This window comes from Suncus etruscus, chromosome 20 (genome assembly GCF_024139225.1).
Source record: "Suncus etruscus isolate mSunEtr1 chromosome 20, mSunEtr1.pri.cur, whole genome shotgun sequence".
Taxonomy (NCBI): Eukaryota; Metazoa; Chordata; class Mammalia; order Eulipotyphla; family Soricidae; genus Suncus; species Suncus etruscus.
This window is the reverse complement of record NC_064867.1, coordinates 21,307,477-21,331,716: the sequence shown is the minus strand read 5'-3', so window position 1 is coordinate 21,331,716 and position 24,240 is coordinate 21,307,477. Positions and strand designations below refer to the sequence as shown.

The 24,240-nt window shown below is 34.0% G+C and overlaps 1 protein-coding gene across 1 annotated transcript in view; it reads left to right on the top strand.

Annotated features, from left to right (window-relative positions):
- KCNH8 (potassium voltage-gated channel subfamily H member 8) overlaps window positions 1–24,240 on the top strand; it is a 389,068-nt gene that overhangs the window by 203,025 nt on the left and 161,803 nt on the right. The window contains exons 4-5 of the mRNA XM_049766132.1: window positions 9,826–9,953; window positions 12,492–12,732. Coding sequence (XP_049622089.1) covers window positions 9,826–9,953; window positions 12,492–12,732 — 369 coding nt within the window. The remainder of the gene's footprint in view (window positions 1–9,825; window positions 9,954–12,491; window positions 12,733–24,240) is intronic.

Sequence of the window (24,240 nt, the reverse complement as noted above, 5' to 3'; positions counted from 1 at the left end):
TATCTATATTAATGCACATCTAGTATGTGATATATATGAAAAATTAAATTTAAAACTCATATGTAATGAACTGCCATGGGCCTTTTTCTTCCCTTTTCAATATTTTTCTTGCCTAAATATTTTTGATTAATTACATTTAGATTCATAAAAGTTTAGTGTAATATAAAAATAGATTTTAAAATCATTTTAAAATCAGTGGGTGGGGTAGGGCACTTGCTGACACCACTTATGCTGTCACCCACCCCCACTCCCAGACTTTGTCAGGAGTAATCCCTGAGCATAAAGCCAGAAGTAAAACCTGAGAAACACAGGGTATGGTCTAAAAATGTAAAAAGAAAAATTAACTGGTATCTCATATTGTCCCCCGAGCCAGGGGTGATTTCTGTGCGCATAGCCAGTAGTAATCCTTGAGCCTCAAGGAAAATTAATAGAACATAATAAAATTTGTGGAAGTATATTAAGCATTTTGGTAGTGTTGGGATGCAGTAACCTTAAAATCAATACTATACCTACTAATAGATTTGCAACAATGTTCCCTAAAGTATAGTAAAATAAAAATTATAAAGAGAAATACCAATACCAAAATGTTAAACTATTTATGGAAGCTGGGTTTCTTAAGGTGATTCACTTTCACTTTATGCACTTTATAATTTTGAATTATTAATACTCAAAGTATAGCTACATATGTACTATATAATCATAACTAAAATCATGTTATAACATTTTATAATAAAATACAAGAATTCCTGAATATTAAATATGCAGTTAAGGTATATCTTTAACAGCATATGTATTTTGAATACTATTTTTTTTCTGATTCATTTTCTGTATGTTTATTGGGTTTGGGTACCAACGCTACATACATTTTTAAAAATAGTGTTTCATTCTAAATTAATTTACTAATTTTTTTTAAAAAGTAACAATATAGGCAAAACTTTCTATCTTAGTCTTTTATATTTTGTAAATTTTCTGTAAAATGTTTACATTAACTTTCTCTTTTTAAGACTTAGTTTGCTTATTATAAATTTTAAAATAAAAAATGTCTGTTATTCCATTAAATATTTTCCCATGAGTACTAATACTCCCATAAAAATTCCTTTCATTTTAATGGTATTTATCTACTTATTTTTGTTTGTTTGTTTGTTGTGAGGACATACCCAGTTATGCTCAGAGTGTACTGCTAGCTTTGTGCTCAGGTATCAAACTCAGGTCAGCCTTATGTAAGGCAACTATCTTACTCCCTATTTTATCGCTTTAGCCCTGGGTTGTTCTTATTTTTAAAAAACATGTATATCTGAGTAACATTAAAAATAAAGCATTTATTTAGATTTTATCTTAAGTATTTATTAAGATGTTAATTTTTTCATTATTAATTAAATATTTAAAGTTAGCTGAAGATGGAACAATCTTTCACCTATATTACACATTTACATGGTATGTTATTTTTTAACATATTTCTATATTTAGATTAATATGTTTAACTTGAGAGCTACCTTTAAAGTGTTTTATAGTTCTCTTTTTGTATTATACTAGACTATTTTTTTAGTTTCAGAGTTATTTATACTTATAGATTGAAGTCAGATAATTACCAGCTTTTTAATTTTCTGAAGCTCTTTAAAGAATCATTCCTTTAAGGTTGATAATAGTGACTGTTGAAATCATAAAATTAGACTTTAGCGAGATGAAATAATCAGTGTCATGAATGGTCTTTTCTCTGCTTCCTTCCAGTTACTGACATACTCATTTTTAATTTTTTTATTAAAATTCCATATTTATAGCAGTATGTATATGGTTAGTGTTTTAGTGGATTACTATTTCCAAGTTTTCATTTAATTCAATCTAGAATACTTTGCTGATATAATTTTTCACAAAGAAATATGCTTTTTAAGCTCTTCTAAATGCATACTTTTTTTAAATTCTTAATATTCATACTATCTCATTTTAAATACTACTGCTATAATTTAAATTCTTTTATCTCCCTTTGGCATTCTTGATTATTAAAAGATATTCTTTCCATTATTTTATTTTTAATTTGATTGCTTACCCTTCTATCCTAATCAATTTTTATATTATTATATACTTATATTTATTTTGTGACTTCTGAAAAAGTTCTGCATATATATGTTTGTTCAGTGTTTTTGCCATACCTAGCAGTACTCAGGAGTTACTTCTGGCTCTGCATTAAGGAATAACTCCTCGAAGGTGGTTCAGGGGACCTTACGTGGTGCAGAGATAGAACCTAAATCTGTTGTGTGTAAGACATGTGCCCAGCTGTCAGTACTTTGCTCCAACACCCCTTATATTTTAAATAGCTATTTCTTGCTTGATGATGTAAATATTTTTTAAGAATATATACGCTTGAGTATTATTTTTATCCTGATTCTTTTTTTTTAATCATGTTTATTGGGTTTGGGTACCAAGTATTAATCATGGCATTGTTTACATGGGGAGGGGGCTTTTGGGGGCACACCCGGTGGCACTCAGGGTACTCTGAGCAGAAATCACTCCTATCATTATTGGGGGACAATATGGGATGCCAGGAATCAAACCTGGGTTCGTTCCAGGTCAGCTGTGTGCAAGGCAAATGCCCTACCACTGCACTATCACTTCATCCCCAGCAGTGTGTTAGTTTTTTTTAAGATTATATTTCAAAACTCATTTATTAATCTTTTGAAAAGTAAATAACTTTACAATCTTATAAAATACAGTCTTATAAAAATACAAATGATGAATTTGAAAAAGGTCAAAGATATTTTTTGCTACATAATGTCTAACATAATTTGGGGAGTATTTTTGTAACTATCAACTATTGCTATGTTTCATGAGCTTGTGATAAAAAGTAAGTACTGTATTGTTGGTGGAAGCATGGATCTATATTTACAATTTATAAGTTGTAAATTCTATAAGCATTTTCTATAATTAAATTTATTTATTGCCTGCATAGTCTACATATTTGTGAGACTGGTTAATTATTTCACCATAATTTAAGTTTTAATATTTTTCTGTGTTTCTAATAATTTTTTTTCATTCACAACTATATAATCCATATCCTAAAATAATATTTATAGTTTTATTTTAATTGTAAGAAGGGTAAATCCGTAAGCATCCTAATCAGAAGTCTCTTAATATTTAAATAGAGCACATCTAATATTAAAAAGGCATATCATAAGAGTATTTTAAATTGTAAGGAAGTAGGTGGACAGTAGGGCCAGTAGAAAGAAATATAACTAACTTAATTTACCCTTAAGAGGGATTTCCCAGTGGATACCTTCTTTATTAAGCCAGTGATAGCATCTGAATTACTAAAATATTTATTTTATTTTATTTGTTCTACTTATTTGGTTCTATTTGTTTTTGTCAAGTTTTTCTATTTGGTTCCTATTTTTGTTTTCTTCTGCCTTAACTTTCATGATTCATTTGAGGGCATACGTGTGATGCAAGAGATATCTGTAAAGCAAGTGTTCTACTATTGAACATACCTGTAGATTTTTCATAATTGTAGTTTATCTTTGTTGTTCTTATTTTGGGGCCACATTTGGTGATACTATGAGGTTACTCTTGGTTTTGCATTCATAAATTACTTTCTTTTTTTTTTAAGAGAAAAAGCAGGGGCCGGAGAGATAGCATGGAGGTAAGGCATTTGCCTTGCATGCAGAAGAACGGTGGTTCGAATCCCAGCATCCCATATGCCTGCCAGGAGCAATTTCTGAGCATAGAGCCAGAATTAACCCCTGAGCACTGCCTGGTGTGACCCCCCCCCAAAAAAAAGAGAAAAAGCAAATGTTTCCCAATTTACAGAACATCAGAACAGTGATTATACATAGTTTTAAATTTCATTTGGAGAACCTTGATTTCTTGCCATTTATAAGTGTCCAATTTTCTAAAAGACCTGTAACAAGAATTTATGACATTTCAGCTCTATTTCCATAAAAACTCCCTATACAAAAGCATTAGATCATTTCATCATGCAAGGAGTCTATATTTAATCCAATGACAGTATACTTCAAGGATAGAGAAACCCTGTATCTCCTAGGCCAAGGGAATTCCCTCTATAATATCCCCAATAATTACTGTGCCTATGCGGGGAGGGGGGAGGAGAAAAAAAAGGAAAAAGAAAAAGCACAAAATAATCATTTTTCCACATATATTTATTGATTGATTGGATTTTTTTGATGTCTTTATTTTGATATAGATATTGAAGTTGATGTCTCCTTTTTTATCTTATATTTTTTATCTTATCTTTTTCTTTCTTTTTGCACTCCAGCATGATTTGAATTCAGAACCGAGACTATTGTGTGGTGCTTCTCTTTATTGCTGTAGGGATCACTGGATATTTAATTTGACATTTATTTTTGTATTGTTATGATGTTTCAATGACCTTTTTCATGTCCTCTCTCAAACTGAGGCTGATAGCCACTAGAAGGACTTCGCCCATTTTCAGCATGTTTTTTTAAATTTATTTATGTATTTTTTTTGCTTAATCTTTACCCCATTCTATTGCCTTTCTTTCCCTCAAACAAAACCACATAACTCAAACTATCTAGCTCTCCCTCTCAAATAGAGGGGGAAACAAGGGAGGGCACCAGGACCAAACAGATGTATAATCACTGATAGTAAGCTAGACAAAAAGGGGACCACCTACTCTAGCAGCCTGGGGGGTGATGGTGGGGGATGTGGGTTGCAGAAAGGGAACGAGGAAGGGGGGAGGACAAATTTGGTGGTGGGTATTCCCCTGATTCAATGTTAATATGTACCTAAAATACTAATGTGAAAGATGCGTAAGCCACTATGATCAAAATAAATTTTAAAAAAAAATTAGATCATTTCTAAGTTAGAGACATGCTAATAACAATCCAGTATGACCATACAGTTACTTTATTTTGTACACATACCTCAAACCTTCTGCACATTAATTTTGTAACTTTCTTCATTCCTATTTGCAACCAACTGGCCACACTTTCATTGATTAGACTCTTAGAACCACTTCTGATTGTTATCAGGGAATCACATGGGGTACTGGGGATCAAATCTGGGTTTGCCATGTGCAAGGCAAGCACTCAACCTACTGTACTGTCTCTCTAGTCTCAAGCCTTTTTTGTGTGTACCTCAAACTCTCTTCCAGCTTCATGCTTTCTCTATATCCAATGACCAAACATGAAGACTCAAACAATTAATAGTTTATTTTCTCTGGCCAGTGTCTAAAAACAAGTTGTATAAAACCTACACTAAGGTATGTGGCAACCATTCCAAATTTATTTTTATAGTGACTCCTGGAAGCTCAGGGATCATACTCAGGCTGAATATTAAACCAGGGCTATTTGAATTCAAGGCAGGGTCATGCAACCCCTGTACTCTCTTTGTCCCAAGCTAGGTAAATATTTTAAGTCATGTAAGTGTAGAACAAATTTCAAACCAAATTGAAAATCAGCAGCCTTGTCTGGCTATGAAACAGTGATTAAAACTTTCCTAAGGAAATGCTTTTTCCTTCCATTTACAGTCAGGACCCAGACAGATAATGTTCCTGTCATATATTCTTTTGGAGCCATTTTTATCAGACTATAAAATTGCTATTGTTTGTTTTAGAAAAAATCTCAGCTATTAATTAGATTTCTTTACAGAGAAGATGAATTGGTTTGTTGTCTGTTAAAAATCTTGAATCCGGTCCATTGTGCAGTTATTTGTGTATTACCACCTGGAATTTTGTTAGTGCATAAGCAGCTTGCTGGCTTTATTCAAACATTTCTGTAGACATTGTCTTAAAATTCTGGCTCTCTTCAAATTTGAATGTATTTAAAATTATTTGCTCCTGACATAATAATTACATTTTCAAATGGATTAAAATTAAAACACACACAGAAATTATCTTAACGTCTACTGAAAATTAAATATCTATACTCAGCTATGAGTATCAAAATAAGTATACCTTTTTATACTCTTAATGTTTTGTGTCTGCCTAATATGAAGCAAAAGATGAACAAAATTAAAAAAGCAAATAAAACTTTTTTAGTGATTAAAATATCCTGTTAGTTGGTCATTAAAGCATTTCTAGGTCCCAGAGGTGGTTGAAATGGTAAAACATGTATATGTTCTGAGTTGAAATTTTTTTTCTCCAGGAGCCTTTGGCCTGGTAAAAGTATTGGGTATAATCTTATTTACAAACAAACAAACATCAACAACCACACCATCCTCAAGTCTGTGGATAGGTAGAGTGCTTGAAGTTCTAATTTTAGAATGGCAGAGGCTGTATGTGATACACAGTAATCTTTGTGGCACTTAAGATACAGCAGTTTCTAGAAGCAATTATGGGATCTGACCTCCTGTGCAGAAGGAATAGGGACTTGACCCAACCTGGCTTCAATATTAGTAGCTGTCAGATGATTTACATGATATGGAGGATAATATTTATGTCACTGGGTGCTTATGAGGATTAAAGGAATAATAGATACTGGGATATAAAATAGCACCTGAAAAACATAAGACATCTAGAATGGCTTTAGTAGCTTTGCACATGAAGTTTATCTGAGGTAAGAGTACTGCTAATTGAAAATATTTTCTAAGGGTAGTTAAACTTACCAACAAAACCAGTAAGTCAAATAATTTTTAAAAAGGAGAGGGAAAGCTAAAGAGTTTTTGTAACAGATTCGAAGAAGTCTCCTAGGTAGTCTTATTATTTTATTTTGTAATTACGATATCAAATACAATTGATTTGGGAGGAAATCATATGTTAACTGCTGACTTCATAAATCTTATTTTAAGTAAATCTTCTTATGCCATCTATTTTATTTCTCATGGAAGAAAATAATGTAGCTGCATCCCTACCTAATTTTATCAAAACAAAGCCAATTTGATTAAGTGTTTAAAAAATTAAAAATAGATATTAGAAGAAAGAACATAGGTTTGTTTTATAAGCAATTTGTGAATTAGATTGACTTAGCAGGATGTAATGTCTCTATGTTATAAATTTATAGATTGATTGTCTGACAACAGAAAAATAAAAAGATTTGAGTTCAGTGCAATGGTGCTGTGGTAGGGCATTTGCCTTGCATGCAGCTGACCCAGGACAGATCTCAGTTTAATCCCTGGCATCCCATATAGTCCCCCAACCCAGGAGCGATTTCTGAGCACATAGCCAGGAGTAACCTCTGAGCGGCAATTTGTGTGGTCCGAAATAAAAAAAAAAAGAAAAGAAAAAGTTTTATATGACATACATTAAATCTAAGGTCATGTAACAAAGGAAAGTGTTGTGTATGTAAATATTTTGGGGGATTACTATGTTGCTCACCCTAAACTGATTAGGTGATTGTGCCCTACCCTAGGGTGTGACCTGGCATTCTGCCCCCACCCTAGGGTAGGACCTGATTCTGCTTTCACCATTGGTTGGTATCTGATCCCACCATTGGGTGGGACCTGATTCTGGAGTATAAAAACAGGAGTCTGTGGAAGGCCGAGAGCTTTTTGCTGGCTGGAACTGAATCTGAGTCTTTGGACTTCAGTTTTGTCCATCCGAATAAAGCAAATATTTCCACGAGCCTGATTGTCTGCGAGCTGTTTACCCGCTGTTTCACCTCAGAACCGTGGGCTAGACAGGGTGGCAGGCGCGTGCTCCGAGCTGGAAGAAAAGGGCCTCATTCTCCATCCCACCATCAGTCAACCTCTTCAGGGGCTGACCTGCTACATAATGGCGCCCGAACAGGGACATGAACCCTGGACCCTCAGTGGCAAAGAGAAATCCACCTCCATCCATCTCCATCCAGCCCCATCGTTAATTAACTAATGCAACAGGAAAGTATAGCTGATAACCATAGATAGCAGCTGGTATACAAAGAGTTCTTAGAACTATAGAAAAGTACATACCTAATATCAAATTTAGCAAAATCAATAGGAATGGAATTTACTTCTGTGTCCTGAGTCAAGAGTAGTCTCCAAGCATCATCAGGTGTGTTCCTAAAGCAAAAGCAAATAAATAAAATTGAGATTTAAGTATTTTTAATTGGGAGGACCTCCCAAAGAACGTTGAGAGGAACTCACCCATTCTCAGTAATTTTTAACCAACCAGGATTGTTGGTTTAATGTTCAAGCATTAAGAGATGCTCAAATTCAGTGATGTCAGATCCATCAGGATAACTCCAACCATACTGGGGGCCACCAAGGGCTATACTCTAATAATAGCTAGAGTGTGGGGGACTATCAAACAGTGTTAGGAATAGAATGTATGGCCTTGTGCAACACAAGGGACCCCTGTGTTATCTCCCAGAGCCTGGATATAAACTTTAAAGGAGTGTATGTGCATTTATTTTTAAAATGTCAATTTATTAATAATATGACATTTTCAACTACTAGAAATTTACTTAGCATTGTTAAATATTTTATATTAATTTCATTTTTATATTTCATTCACTGTTGTTGAAAGTATGAATTGCCAATGTGAAATTTAGAACGTTTATGACAATACTTAACTTGCACCTACCTACATTCATGGAATGAAATAGTTAAATAAATAAGACTATACCTCTTCATGGTATGCTCTCTGAATTGAGAGTATAGGGTTGGAAACCAAGGTTGACTGGAATTATTTTTGAGACAGCAGTGGTGAGACTTTAACACTCTTGCAGATGGTATGGTATTAGAACATTGTATGCATTAAAACCTGTCATTAATCATACAGTAAGTCACAATGCTTCAAATTTTGATTTTTTTATTTTTTGTTTTTGGGCCACACCTAGTGACACTCAGGGGTTACACCTGGCTATGTGCTCAGAAATAGCTCCTGGCTTGAGGACCAAATGGGATGCCAGGGATCGAACCAAAGTCAGTCCTGGGTCAGCCACGTGCAAGGCAAACACCCTATCGCTGTGCTAGCGCTCTGGCCCCAAATTATGTTATTTTTATATGAAAGATCATATAATAAGTTTGTGTTATAAAACTCCATATATAAAATTATAAATGTGGATATTTTGTTAAAAAAAGGTGGAATTAGGGATTAGGTGTGCAATAGTAAAACTAAAGAAAAATACTAAATGCCTTTCTGAGCTGTTTGAAAGTTTTTGTATACATATTTTTATTTTACTTTTGTGGTTTATTTTTATCTTATTGTTTTTATTACTTTATATTATAACAGTTTTGATTTATAATACTATATAAGTTTCAGATGTATAAACATATATTGAGAACTATATATGTAGTACAGTACACTTTTTGTTTTTGGTTCTGAGCCACATCCAGTGATGCTCACAACTTACTCTGCTCAGAAATCACTCCTGGCTCTGGGCTCAGAAATTAGGGAACCATATGGGATACTGGGTTAGAACCCTTTTTGGTTTAATGCAAGTCAGGTTCCCTGCCTCCTCTACTATTGCTCTGCCCCTACAGTATGTTTTTAACAAAAGCCCATTTTCATTTTTCACCATGCATGAGTTTCATCAATTTTTTAAAAAGATGATGAAACTGGGGCCAGAGCAGTGGCACAAGCACTAGTGCATTTGCCTTGCACTCGCTAACCTAAGACAGACTGTGATTCGATCCCCTGACATCCCCGATGGCCCCCCAAGCCAGGAGTGATTTCTAAGCGCATAGCCAGGAGTAACCCCTGAGTATCACTGGTAGGGTCGAAACAGCAAAAAAAAAAAAAAAAAAAAAAGATAATGAAACTAACATGATTTGAAAATATATACATATTTTATAAAGAACTAAACTGAATGCTTTATGAGCCAAAAGAAATTCTCGGGTGTTGGAAAACTCATACTCTGTGCACCGGGATGGGTATTGTCAAAACTTGACTTTCTTGGGATGAAATGATGTATTCAATTGTGTTTTATTTTTCCCCAGATAAAGCCAAAGGAAGATCAAGAGCAGGAACCCACTTTGACTCAGCCCGGAGACGGAGTCGGGCGGTCCTTTATCACATCTCTGGGCATCTACAAAGAAGAGAAAAGAACAAATTGAAGATAAATAATGTAGGTGGTATGTGTGTATACTGTGAGTGCTGAGTTTTCCCTGATGGCAATATTTGATTCACTAAGAAAGGCTCCAATTACTCATTTATTGGTTTTGCTAGGCTTTTCTTTCCACCTTGACTTGAGCTTTCCTATAAAGAACAAACTGGAAAAGGTCAGCAGTCATAAGGTATTTCTGTAATAAAAGTGCTTAATCATACTGTTATCACAGCATAGAGATTAGAACATTATTGCAACCAGTACAATACGATTCTAAAGATGCTGCAATTGGAGACATGCTGGTTACATTTTATGAATGTGATGATCCAGCAAGTCATATTACACATCCATAGTTTGGGTGTTAAAATTTCTCAAATTTAATTTTAGTTCCATCTAGTTCATCTAATTTCACATAAGGCTTTATGAAACAAGGAGACTACAAACAAATCAGTCATTACTCCATTTAATTTTTTTATTTTATGAAAAACACAGTTTGATATTTTACATAGTAGAATGTTGAATATTTAATTACATATGTACTTGATGAGTTTTGGAAAGAGTTGAATTCAGTAAATTAAAACTGGGCTGTTTTGTTTAACTCTGGCTTGTCTATCAAAATACATATCAAATAACTAGCTTATCAAGATATAACATTTTTCCTATAATTTTACATAACATAAACCTCCCAGGATTTTCACCTCATTTCATAATTGGTTTCTAGGACTAAGAATTCCACCAAAAAACTCACATTTCCATTTATTTGACAATTCAAAGATAAATTTCCAAACAATGGCAATAGCATTATTTGCACTGTGGAATCTTCCATAATCTTCCTTGGATGTGGTCTGAGGTGGATATTAGAGATAAATACTCAGGGTCCATCTTGTCAATGACATTAGCGAAAAACATAATAATCATCAAGGAGCTATTTTGGAATTTATCTCAAATGCAGAAGATATAGGAGTTAGGGAATCAAGGACTTCCTGGTCTTCTTATTTTTTACCCAGGAAGTAAAAATTCTCTCATGTAACCTACAAATGCTTTGATTAAACAGGACTGTATATCTCACACATATTTCTGTGGTTATAGTGATTAAAGAAGGATTTCAGAAAAGTGAACTATGACAAGAAAGCACTATAAATATGGTTCCTCTTCAAAAGTCCAAAAGTCAAACTTTTCTGATCCCTTTGTATTCTCTGATAATCATTCAAACCACAGCCAATCTGCTGTGTTCCAGTGTTGAAAGTCACACTATTGTTTTGTCCCAACTTAAAATAAAGCTTCTTAAGACACACCTGAATCAATCCTCCTCCTGCCCCTCAGGTAATCCTATTCATACCTCCCAAAGACCCCTCCCAGAAATGGGCAGATCTTACTAGCAGGTAAGGTTACACAGGAAGAATGGGGGATGGGCTAACAGAGAATAATGGAGGAGAAAGAAGAATGAAAGGAAGGATAAAAAGAGGAAACTGAAGGAAGAAGAAAAATGGAAGAAAAGAATGGAAGGAGCTAGATTGAAGAACAGGAAAGAAGGGAGCAATATAAGATGCATTTCTAAAATGGAACTGTTTTATTCATTTAAGTTTCTATTACCTACTTATCTTGTTTTTCTCATTAATTGAGGTCAAAACAGGGTCTGCAAGTATCTGGTCATAGACTTGTCAAATTTCTACACAAGCTATTGTTGGGCCTCCCTTTGTCTCAGAGCAATAAGAGACTTGTTCACCAATTTGGATTGCTTTCAAAGTGAAGTGCTTTTGCAGTTATAAAAAAACGACAGCTATTCTTCCGCATTTAATCAGCTGCACAGTGAATATTGCCTTTACTTTCCATGACTTAAATAACTTTTAAGTAACTGTTTCTCACTCACTCACATTACCATTTTAACAAGGACTAGCCAGTGTCAAAATAAATCCATGCTTATCAAGGTTTAGATTGAGATTTAGATTGTCAATTAGTAACATCAGCACAATCACAACAGAGAGGTCCAAGTAGCTAATAATCCTACATTATAATCATATTATATATTATATATGTAATTAGATATAATATATTGTATATTATATTATATTAATTACATTATAATTTGAAAAAGATATAAAAGCTGTTTAAAATAATATTAATTGTGTATTCCTGTCTTTTCTAGAAAAAGTAAACTTGATATTGTTAAAAGAATTTCTGATCAAATATGCTTTTAGATGATGTTTGCTACTCAAAATTATAAGTACATGGACTGTCCATATCAAAATAGAAAGACAAATGTATTTTTGAATTATACATATAACTGAATGCTTTTGGATTATGCTTTAGTTAATTTTTTATTTTTAGTGAACATGATCTAATTTCTCACTTAATATGCCTTATTAAATTGCATATTCCGTTTAGGTACAACAATTCTGCTCAATTTTAGTAAAATCTCACTATAGTCTTCATCACTGGTACAATATATTGATCTTGTATGACTGATTCTCCTCATAGCTAAATACTCAAGACCATGTATTCCATATTTTTAATGTTGGATTTCTTCCTTCTCTTCTCTTCTTTTGTCTTTACCTGCAGAACGTTTTTGTAGATAAACCAGCATTTCCAGAGTACAAAGTTTCTGATGCAAAAAAGTCCAAATTCATACTTTTGCATTTTAGCACTTTCAAAGCTGGCTGGGACTGGCTTATTCTATTGGCAACGTTTTATGTTGCTGTGACGGTTCCCTACAATGTGTGCTTCATTGGCAACGATGACCTGTCCACGACTCGGAGCACAACAGTCAGTGACATTGCAGTGGAGATTCTTTTTATTATAGGTAAGAATCAAGACTTCTTTCCTAGGAGATTTGCATAGGGGAAGTGAGTATGCGCCAGACTTCTTTAATATGAATTGGAACTGAAAACCATTTGCATGAACATGACTTGGCCTCTCATGCAAATTTTGGAGAAGCACTCATTTAGATTTCTGAAAACTGCCTCTTCCAGTTTTCTCTCTGTTCCTTTATTGAGACGCTCCAAGCCTGTGTTCTATGTTTCTATATAATTTCATCAAAAATAGGATAAGGAACACTTAATTATTTCACTTGTATTCTCACACTCATCATGATCTTAACCGTGCAGAATATGAGATAAACTGTAGCAAGAAAACCACCAGAGTTGTTTGGATAGTAGTTCATTTCCTTTGTGTTGTTCTCTTATGCCTTTCTGTGTCTCTCTGATGTATTTATGGCAGTTGCCATGGGGGTCTTGCTGAGGAAGCAACGGATTACAAAAGCGTCCTTGTTTACCAGAAGAAATAACTTTAACTAAATAAGAGATGGATACAAAGGGTCGTTAGCTATGAGTGTATTTCAAGAATGATTTTTCCATTCCTTGAAGCTCCATTTGCTCCTCTCTTGTAAGCCCATTTCTGTCCTCTTGACACTTAAATGTTTGTTATATTTATGCCAGAGCCTAGCTTTTATTTTGCTAAGCCAGATTTTGTTTCATTCAGGCTTGAGTTGATTTCTTTCCAGAACTTGACCATCAACCAGTAGTCTACTTCTTATATTCTTTGTGTAGTCGTGGTGGTTGTAGAGCAACATCATATTGCAAAGACTAAAGAGTGTTTAGAAAGTCTTTGCAAGTCGATTGTTGAACAAAAAAATGAGGTATGGATCTTAAGGAATCTTAAGACAAGAGGCATAAATTGAGGCAGGTCAAGGCTTTAAGTTCCAGTGGTCTTTCTCTAGAAAGCTGATAAATTTGGGGTTCATGAGAAAGCCTTGGAGAAGCTGGAAAACGTTAGGGGCTAAATATCAGAGGGTGTTTGCTCATGTGAGTTGGTGTGCACTTGCTCTGACGTTAGCATCGCTATTAACATGGTCCCTATTGGGCATGCTCCCCAGAGAGTTGCTGGGACCCAAGCCTCCTACCCCCAAAGTGGTGGCTATAGTTTGTCTAGGCCACTAGATGGCAATGTTGTCTAGTCAGGTAAGGGACCAAACAAAATCAAGATTTATCCTTTTTTTTAAAAAAAAAAAAAACTTAAATTTTTAAAGTCATAATCATATGCAGGCATGTTAAATCATAACTAAATGGAAAATAATCACATTCTAGTTTTAATAGAATTTTAAAGGAAATTGTAGACAAACTACTTGTGTCTACTGTGGTTTAATATTCTTTAACTTTGCCACCCTTGAATGTTTCTTCCCAATCTAACCATTTCATACATAAATGAACAAACTGAAAAGATTCTGTTGAGCTGACGAAAGTTTTCATAAATTTGGACTGCTATTCAGCAGGTTCAAGCTTGCATCACAATTATCACAATTATTATTTATTTTTCTCTTTACTACTACTTTCACTACTACTACTATTACTACCACTACTACCAATACTATGTAGCAATACTGAAGTTGGCATAGAGACAAGATTACATCTTGAGCTTTCTTTTTCATTCTGTGATTCTTAGATATCAGAATTCTAAAGGCTTAAAAATCAGTTCTGGTACTGCATTCTCATTGGCAGTGATGACTTGTCCAATTCCAGGAAAACTGGTCATTGTAGACAAGATATTTTCAAAAAGTTTTCTTTTGTTTTGCTTTAGAGTCTTTTCTCAATAAAACCTAGATTGGACTGTCTTGCTTTCCTGATAGTTATCACTAAATTTCTGTATTCTTTCTTATTTCCATTTCTTCGCTGCTCTGAACTAGCAAGATGGTTTTCTCAGTAGGCAATATCCATCGCTTGGTAGCTGCATGCAAAAGAAATGAAAAACTCATTCCTAGCCTTTTTTTTCTCAGTTTAGTTTCAACTAAGATTACTTTGGTGTTAGAAATTTTGATCTGCCTTTGGTTTTTGTGTGATTCTTTGTTAACCACTTTTTTTTTTTTAATAATGTACTGATTTTCTGAATACACTAAAGGGATAGTCCTTTCAACACAGAGGCAAAGAACAGAATTAAAACCAAGGATACTATTAGCACACTTGGGTGTTCACTGTGCAAAAACTTAAAAAAAAAAACATTTTTAAGCAATAAAAACCTTTCTTTTTTTCTTATGTTATTCCTATTTTTTCTGTTTTTAGTTTGAACATATTAACAACTTATTTATTTGAACACATCTGGAAAAATTGTTTAATTCTACCTTTCTCAAAAACGTTTCTGGGAATCTGAAGTCATTTGAAGTATGTCATAATGATGATTTAAAAATTATGCTTGAGAAATTTTTCAAACCATAAAGAATAAAAAAGACTATTGCTTTAAGGCTTATTTTTACACCAAAGAAGTATGGGAGACTTGCTATTTATATAATTATTGTGTAACATATGCTTATTAAAATACTATTTATATTATTAGATAGTACTATTAAATTTCACTTAGCATTAGTAGAATTGTCAAAAAGTCATCTTGAGATTTGGGATGAAAAGTCTATTTATGAGGCTGGAGAGATAGCATGTAGGTAAGGCATTTGCCTTGCATGCAGAAGGATGGTGGTTCTAATCCCGGCATCTCAGATGATCCCCCAAGCCTGCCAGGAGTGATTTCTGAGCGTATAATCAGGAATAACCCCTGAGCTCTGCGGAGTTTGACCCCTAAAAAATTCCAAAAAAATAAAAATCAATAAAAAAGAAAAGTCTATTTATAATGAAGAGATGATAATTTTCTATTTTATTTTTGTTATTTATACCATGTTTTGTAATGTAAGCAATATAATAATTTTTTGAATAGGAAAATTTATATTTTTTGGATTTTGGGTCACACCCAGCAGCACTCAAGAGATTACTTCTTGCTCTGCGTTCAGAAATAGTTCCTGGCAGGCACAGAGGACCATATAGAATGCCGCATATGGTTCAACCCGGGTCTGCTGCATGCAAAGCAAAGAGATAATCTATGCCTTAAGAACATCAATGCACATTAGCTTTATAAGTGCTTTGAGAGTCAGTGATATAGAAATCTTTTGAACTGTGATTAATCCAAAAAATATTTTATTTTTGCCACAAATTTTTATTTCCTCCCCAGACTACTTATTAAGTCTTTTCTAAAGACTAAATTTTTTTGTTCAGAGTTGAATTTCAGCTTTCAACACCCATCCTTCACCAGTTTTCATTTTCTGCTACCAATTTCCTCAGTTCCGCTCCAGCTGTCCTACCCCTATCTCTATCCTCACCCCCAACTTGTTTCTCTCCCCCTCTCCTTTTTCCCTTTTAGGTGTCTTGGGTTGCAATACTATTACTAAAGCGATATCATGCATGCCACTTTACTTCCTTTCAATTTCCAGTTCTTGTTCAGAGTGATCATTTCCAACTATTATTGCCTTGGTGGCACCTTAACTTCATTTACTACCTATCATTTTTATGGTCTATGGGTATTATTCTTATACTATATATATATATATTTTTTAATATCTTGTAGATGAGTGTTACATTCTGGCTGTTCCTCTCTCTCTGACTCATTTTACTCCGTATAATATTTTCCATGTCTATCTATGTATAAGCAAAATTCATGACTTCATTTTCCCTAACTACTGCAAAAATATCCCACAGTTTATTCATCCACTTATCTGTTCTTGGACACTTTGATTGTTTCCAGGTTTTACCTATTAAAAATAGTGCTCAAATAAATATAGAAAAACAGTTACCTTTTCCTGCATTGTGTTTTGTGGCCTCTAAATATATTTTCAAGAGCAGTATTGCTAGGTCGAATGAAAGCTAGTTTTTTTGTTTTGTTTTGTTTTTGAGGGAAATCCATATTGTTTTCCGAAAAGGATGAATCTGTTGACATTCTACCTGCATCCATATTAGCACTGGTTGTTCTTTTTCTTCTTTATATGTGCCAGTCTCTTTAATATAAGGTGGGAGCAAATCGTTTTGATTTGCGTCTTCCTAATGATTAGTGACGTGGAGCATTTATTCATGTGCCTTTTGGTCATCTCTATTTCTTCTTTGAAGAAATTTCTCTCATCTCTCCTCCCCACTTTTTTATGGAGTTGGGTGTTTTTTTTAATTTTTGTTAAAGGCTTTATATATCTTAGATATTAACCCCTTATCAAATAGGTATTGAGTGAATAATTTCTCCCATTCAATGGCTAGTCTTTGTATTCTAGTCATTTAAAGATTAAATTAAACTCATTCATTCCATAAAGTATCTGGGTATAATTATGTGAGTCAAAGTATAAATACTAATGACAAGCTTGAATTTTTCTTAACTACTTCCTTCCTTTATTGTGAATGGCCACATTTGTTCTTAAGAATCAAGAGTACTCATGGCCTGGCTGTTTATTGTTACTATAATATGATTTATAGTTTGACAACCATTGTTTCTGATTGAGCTGCTAACTCAAAGTTTATACCAACTTTGAAGTGCCATTTGAGTCATTTAGTCCAATATTTCTTAGATTGAAGGTGGGAAAATGAACTGTAGTAATTTACCTAAAATCTCACAGCTGATATAAATTCAGACCTCCTAGCTTCTGGATTAGATTTCTTAAGGAATCAGTATAATATACAATCAGTACGATTTTATTTTCTGGAAAATTTCACTCAACTTGATTCCCTTTAGTATATAGCATCTGAGTGGTAGAGTGGGAAGAAAATCCACCAAATTTCTTCTCTTTCTCCATGAATACAGAATTAATCATTGTAATATTTAAAATCTTAGTGATTAAAAATGTAGGATCCATTGGACCAAAAAATATTTCCCATATTTTCTTTAAAATTTAATTTAAAAAACTATAATTTTGTGTAAGCAAGAGTATGCCTTGGCAAAAGAGATAACTTATGAGCATTAAAGATATGACCTCCCTTCCCATTAATCATCTTAGATGGAAGTGGAGAATGTATGACCAGATATATTCAATAGAATATAAAGAGATTATCTCTGTGGATTTTCTCTAGAGTCACTTTTTGCTTGGATTTAAAAAAAAGATGAAGAAAGGCATCTGTGGGAGACGTATTTGTGTGACCATTTCTTCATTTCTATCAGTATACCTGAATAGAGTTTAATATATGTAACCATAAAGTCATGCTTGATCTTTAGAAAGACATGGGAAAGAAGATGTAGGTAGTTTGACAGAAAGTTGAGAAATCATAACTCTAGACTCCTTGTTCCTATTATTGGAACAACTGTTAATCAGAAGTTCTGTTGCTGATAAAAATTGTTCTAAAATACCTAATATTTTAACTACTTTTTCATCATATATGATTTTTTGCACTGGGCCATTTTTAGAGGCATCCTTTTCAATGGAACAAAATGTTCTTTCTTCTCTGTCATTCCACTACAAGCCTATTTAGAAAATGAATTGCTCCCATTTCTTATTTGTAGTTGCAATTCTGCAAACTTAAAGTCACAGGTCAACTCATATAGATGTATCTCTAAAATTCTGCTGGGAACCACTTGCAAAGCATCTGGATGGATCCTCAGGTTGGAAAACTGAACTCAATAAACATTAACTTAAGGTTTAATAAACTTTCATAAACCAAAAAAAGATATAGACCTAACTTGGTTTTACTAAGACCTTAGAAAACTAAATGTCAAAGAAAGAAAAATACTCAATTGTACGTTCTGTTTACTTTCCAAAATCTTTGGTCATAAAATAAGAATTGATTGTCATATGTGATACAGGGTAAACATTCATTGTGCATACATGTTCCATTAAAACTCAGCTTCTAGCCTCCTTTCCTACAGTTTACCTACAGTGCTCTCGAATTATTATGCCAAGCTCAAATACCACATATACATACATTTGAGAGGCACATTTTTCTTTAATATTATGCATTAGGTTATATTTACTCTATGTAATGATTCAGATCTAGTTCACTAGTTCTCAGTGGGGACAGCATCATCTTAGAGAATTCTTTTGGAACATGTGAGTTTGACTTTGCTTGGTTTATTGGTGCTCAATTGTTACTACTAGAGAACAATTTTAATATTTTTAAATGATTTTACCATATACTAGACAGAAATCACATATACATAGTATTTCTTATATTTGTGATTTCATCATTAAGTCCTTTTTCCTCTTGTCTTAAATACATTATTAATATTTCTTTTACTTTTTGTTACTAACTTTTGAATCTTTATTTTTATGTCATTTAATTTGGTTTGACATAATCTGTTTATGTGTGGAGTCACAGGGAAAAACCTGGAAGGAGTTTATATAAAGTCTGTTTAATCACTGACTGAAAAGGACTTTTATTCTTTTCCCAGTGGGCAAAATAGTAGCACTATTTTTTGTGATTTTATGAGGTTATCATATCAATAATTAAACTTACTGCAATCAGGAGTAATGCGTATGTTATATTCTTCCTATCTTCCCTCTCTCTTTCTTTTTTCCTTCTTTCCTTCCTTCCCTCCTTCCTTCCTTCTTTCCTTCCTTCCTTCTTTTCTTCCTTCCCTCCTTCCTTCCTTCCCTACTTCCTTCCCTACTTCCTTCCTTCCTTCCTTCCTTCCTTCCTTCCTTCCTTCCTTCCTTCCTTCCTTCCTTCCTTCCTTCCTTCTTTCTTTCTTTCTTTCTTTCTTTCTTTCTTTCTTTCTTTCTTTCTTTCTTTCTTTCTTTCTTTCTTTCTTTCTTTCTTTCTTTCTTTCTTTCTTTCTTTTTCTTTCTTTCTTTCTTTCTTTCTTTTCTTTCTTTTTTTATCAGAAAATAGCCTTTTTTTTTACTACATACTAAAAATCTACCTACTTTTGGGAATAAGATAGGCAAGAATAAGCCACATTTATTAGTTTTCTGTAATACAAGTATCTGAGGACTCATTTGTCACTTAAAGGATCTGAGTCTTTTTATTATTTCTACAGAATTGACTCAGCACTCAGGAAAAAATAAAGAAGTGGCTTAAATATCAGCATCTTACATCTACCTAAATCAAACTATCTTTGTTTCTAGAAGCCTGGGGCTTGGACCACATGAATGATACCAATGATTATTCAAGCAGTTATTCTAATATCTTCTATATCCAATTTTTTATCAGTACTTCTAGGAGCAAGAAAATGAGCTGATTTTCAGCTCCTCTTCTTTCCTGCTCATCTTTTGAGACTTGAAAGACATATACTGGGCTTTTAAGAATAATCTGGAAGGACGTCATTAGCTAAAAACTTATCACAAACTTATAGAGCAACTGATTTCTCTATACTCAACACCTTTATAATATTAATGGATGTGTGTTCGATTACTAAGTAGCATTTGTAAATATGTTTTTGTAAATCTCTTTCCAATTCATCTCTTAAAAATAACTTTTGTTGTAGTAAATCATTGTGAAATAGAGTTAAAAAGTTGTTGTTAGTTGAGTTTCAGTCATAACATGTTTCAATAGCCACTCCATCCCTGTGTTCATTATCTGCCATCAGTTTTCCCAGTTTTCCTCTTGTGCCCACTCAAACCCTCCTTTAGTTGTATACAATATTTATCTACATTTATAAAGTTTAAAATATAAAATATTTCCAATGCAATGTGAAATGAAGGGTTAATGTTCTTATAAATTTAGTCATATCAATATTTATTTCTCTCCAATAGAAATTTAAGTCTCCAAAAGAGATAATTTGTTCAGATTCTTGGGATCCTTTTAAAAATATAGTAAAATTTAATTCAGTAGACTGAAATATTATAGACATTTTTATTGTTATTTCATTGTATAAATTCCAATGTAGAGTCATTTTCCTGAAAAGTCAAAGAAATATAGTTTCTCTTTTCACCTCATTAAGTGACTAAAATTAAAGATAAAGACTTAGATTCTGGAAGGAAAGAAAACAATAAACAAAGTTTAAGTTTCTTGGTGTTGAAGGAATTAAAATTAATTTTTTTACTTGAATGGTTTGGGCATCCTGCTCTTCCCCGAAGACATACTGAGAAGCTTCGATTGTTTTAACATTTGTTTTATCTGTTAACATTAGAGTCCCTCTTCTCCATCCTCTCTTCCTCAATTCTATTGTTTTTCCTTCTATTAATATATATTCTGCCTCCTATTATTAATTTGCCACCATTCAAACATGGGGCATTAACAGAAGTCCAAATGACCATATACACCTTATAACTGCATATATACAAACCTTAAGCACATTGAGGAGACCTTTTTCAGTTGTTCTATTTAGTCTTTCAAACTTATCTTACATTGAGTAGTAGAATATTTTAAGAACAATAACTTAAGGTAATATTCAGAGTTAATGACTCAGCTAGACTTTTTCATTAATTTCTTTATTTAAACACCATAGTTACAAACATAAAACCAAGGGTGTCGGTCATAAAAAATACACCCCCTTCACCAGTGCAAACTTCCCACCACCAATGCCCTTTTCTCCCTCCTTTCCCACTCCCTGCCTGTCTTCAAGACAGGCATTCTATTTCTCTCACTCACTACCACTGTCATAATAGTTTGTTGGTATAGTTATTTCTCTAACTGTACACACCAATCTTTGTTTCAAGTTTCACATTATGGACTGGTCCTTTCAGACTTTTTCTCTATTGTTTCTGAGTATTATTACCATACTATCTTTTATTTTTCTTAAATCCAACAGATGAGTACGTATATAGTGTATACCTCTGACTCATTTCACTCAGCATAAGTTTTCATATCCATCCATGTATAGGAAAATTCCATGACTTCATTTTCCTGACAGCTGCATAGTATTCCATTGTGTATATGTAACACAGAGGTACCATCTCATGTCACAAAAACTGGCACACATCACAAAGAACAAGAATAAGTAGTGCTGGCGGGATGTGGGGAGAAAGGAACACTCATTCACTGCTGGTGGAAATGCCGTCTAGTACAGCCTTTATGGAAAACAATATGGAGATTCCTCAAAACGAATTGGATATTGAGCTCCCAAATAATCCAGCTATAACATATGATCCAGGGATATACTCTGGGAACACAAAAACACAAAACAAAAAGCCCCCTGCACACCTGTGTATTTCCACTGTCTATATTCCAGATATTATCCCTGGAGTATTGAAAACATAGAATTAATAGTACTGAGTATTAATACTATTGACAGAACGTGAGTCAGGAAATCGTTTGACTACTGAACAGTTGTTTTTAACCAAATAAATCTAACTCTGAGGAGAAAGTAATAGTAATAATTAAATAGCAAAATATTACCCAGCCACATAACATGAATATTATTTCAAAACTGAAGAAATTCAAAAGTGTATCATAATTCTGGGTGAAAAGGTGAGTGCACTTAAATGTAACATTTTATTTTTTACTAGTGTTAATGTACTCAAATATTTTGACTTAATTATCACATAAGAAAATATCTACATTGAATTTATTTTATATTTTCAATTAAATTTTCTTAAGGTTATCAAAATACCCTATTAAAAATATGAGTTCTTGGAGTAAATCAACTATTGAGATGATTTCCAGAATATGAGATTGCTGTATTTTCCTTAACTAGGTGACTCAACAAAATTTAGAAAAACGTTTTATTTAACTAAAGAACTCTGATTTGCCATCAAACTAAAAAGCTTCTGCATGGCAAAAGAAACTCTACTTAACGCAAGAAGACAGCTAACCGAATGGGAAAAAATTTTTTCACTCGACATATCAGATAAAGGGCTAATATCTAGAACATACAAAGCACTCAGAAAGCTGAGCCCCCCAAAACCAAACAAAGCTATAAAAAATGGGGAGATGAAATGAATAGACATTTCTCTGAGGAAGACAGAAGGATGGCCAACAAACACATGAAAACATGCTCACCTTCACTCATCATCAGGGAGATCCAAATCAAGACAACAATGAGATACCACCTTACACCAGTGAGGATGGCTCACATCAAAAATAATGGAAACAACCTTTGTTGCCGGGGATGCGGTATGAAAGGAACTCTCATCCACTGCTGGTGGGAATGCCCCCTAGTCTAACACCTATGGAGGAAAGTCTGGAGAGTGCTCAAAGAACTCAGAATCGAGCTGCCATTTGACCCCGCAATTGCTCTCCTAGGCATATACCCACAAGATGGAAGGACATTCATTCCAAAATACGTATGCACCCCACTATTTATCGCAGCACTCAGTATAATAGTCAAATCTTGGAACCAACCTAGATGTCCAACAACAGATGAATGGATCATTAAGATGTGGTACATATACACAATGGAATATTACATGGCAGTTAGAAATGATACAATCACAGACTTTGCAGCAACGTGGATGGACCTAGATCATGTTATGTTAAACGAAGTAAGTCAGAAGACAAAAGAGAAACACAGAATGGTAGCACTATTCTGAAACACCTAGAACATATATTTTATACATAACTAATACCTAACAATCAGATAACAGGGTTTAACAGGGTAGAAACTCCGAACACTGTAATAGTCAACATATACATGGGAGCAGTGTCCAAAAAACACGAAGAAGGAATAACGCAAACTCTTGACTGCACATTATACCGCAAAGAAAACAGTAACATAGAGAGAACAGGTATGTAATCAGACTCCTACAACAAAGGTCCACAATAACCCCTTAGAGATCGTTAACAGGAACACAAGTATAGAACACCACGGGAAATCACGGAATGTGATGGCAACATACCATAACACTACGTTTTACTCCCTTTACCTTACTATATATTAAATAACCTCTCAGCTTTTCTGTCCACAGGCGCCCTTAGATACAAAGGGCGGACAAACTAAGATGGCAACTCGGGATACCACACGAGATACCGTACCTTGCTTGCACTACGAGATGACCACGAGAAAACTCTTTAACATACACTTTATTTCTAGGTTAAACCTTCTTTTAGGAATTGAAGCACGTGACCAGTCAGACCACCAAAGCAGTACCCGCGACGTACTCTCTAGCCATCGAACACATTCAGCCAAACCAAAATTCCCTTGTTATTCTCTCCTTTCTTCTCACTACTTTATTTTTTTCTTTATTATTATTATTATTTTTTATATATATATATTTTTATATTTTTTTCCTTTTTCCTTTTTTCTTCTTTTCTTTTTTCTTTTTCTCTTCTATTCTTCTCTTTACTTTTTTCCCTTTCTCTTCCCCCTTTCTTTCTACGGTATTTTCTCTTTTCTCTTCCTTCATACCCCTCCCATATAACTTCCCCTTTCTCCCCCCCGGAAATCCAACTATCCCTTCACCCCTCAATCCCATCCAGATCTCCCACCATAATGAAACTCTCCACCCTCAGTCCTTAATCTTTTAGGCATCAAGATCGACCTCCTACCCAACGACCCAGTACCCAGCACCCAGGGGAGGGGACACCCAGCCGAACCCACACCTCATCTCCTCCAAGAAAAGACAGCCAACCCCCCTGTGGACTCATGCTGCGAGACCCTCCCTACCAACTCCCCATAAAGTGGACTGTTTCTTGAAACCGGACTTAGG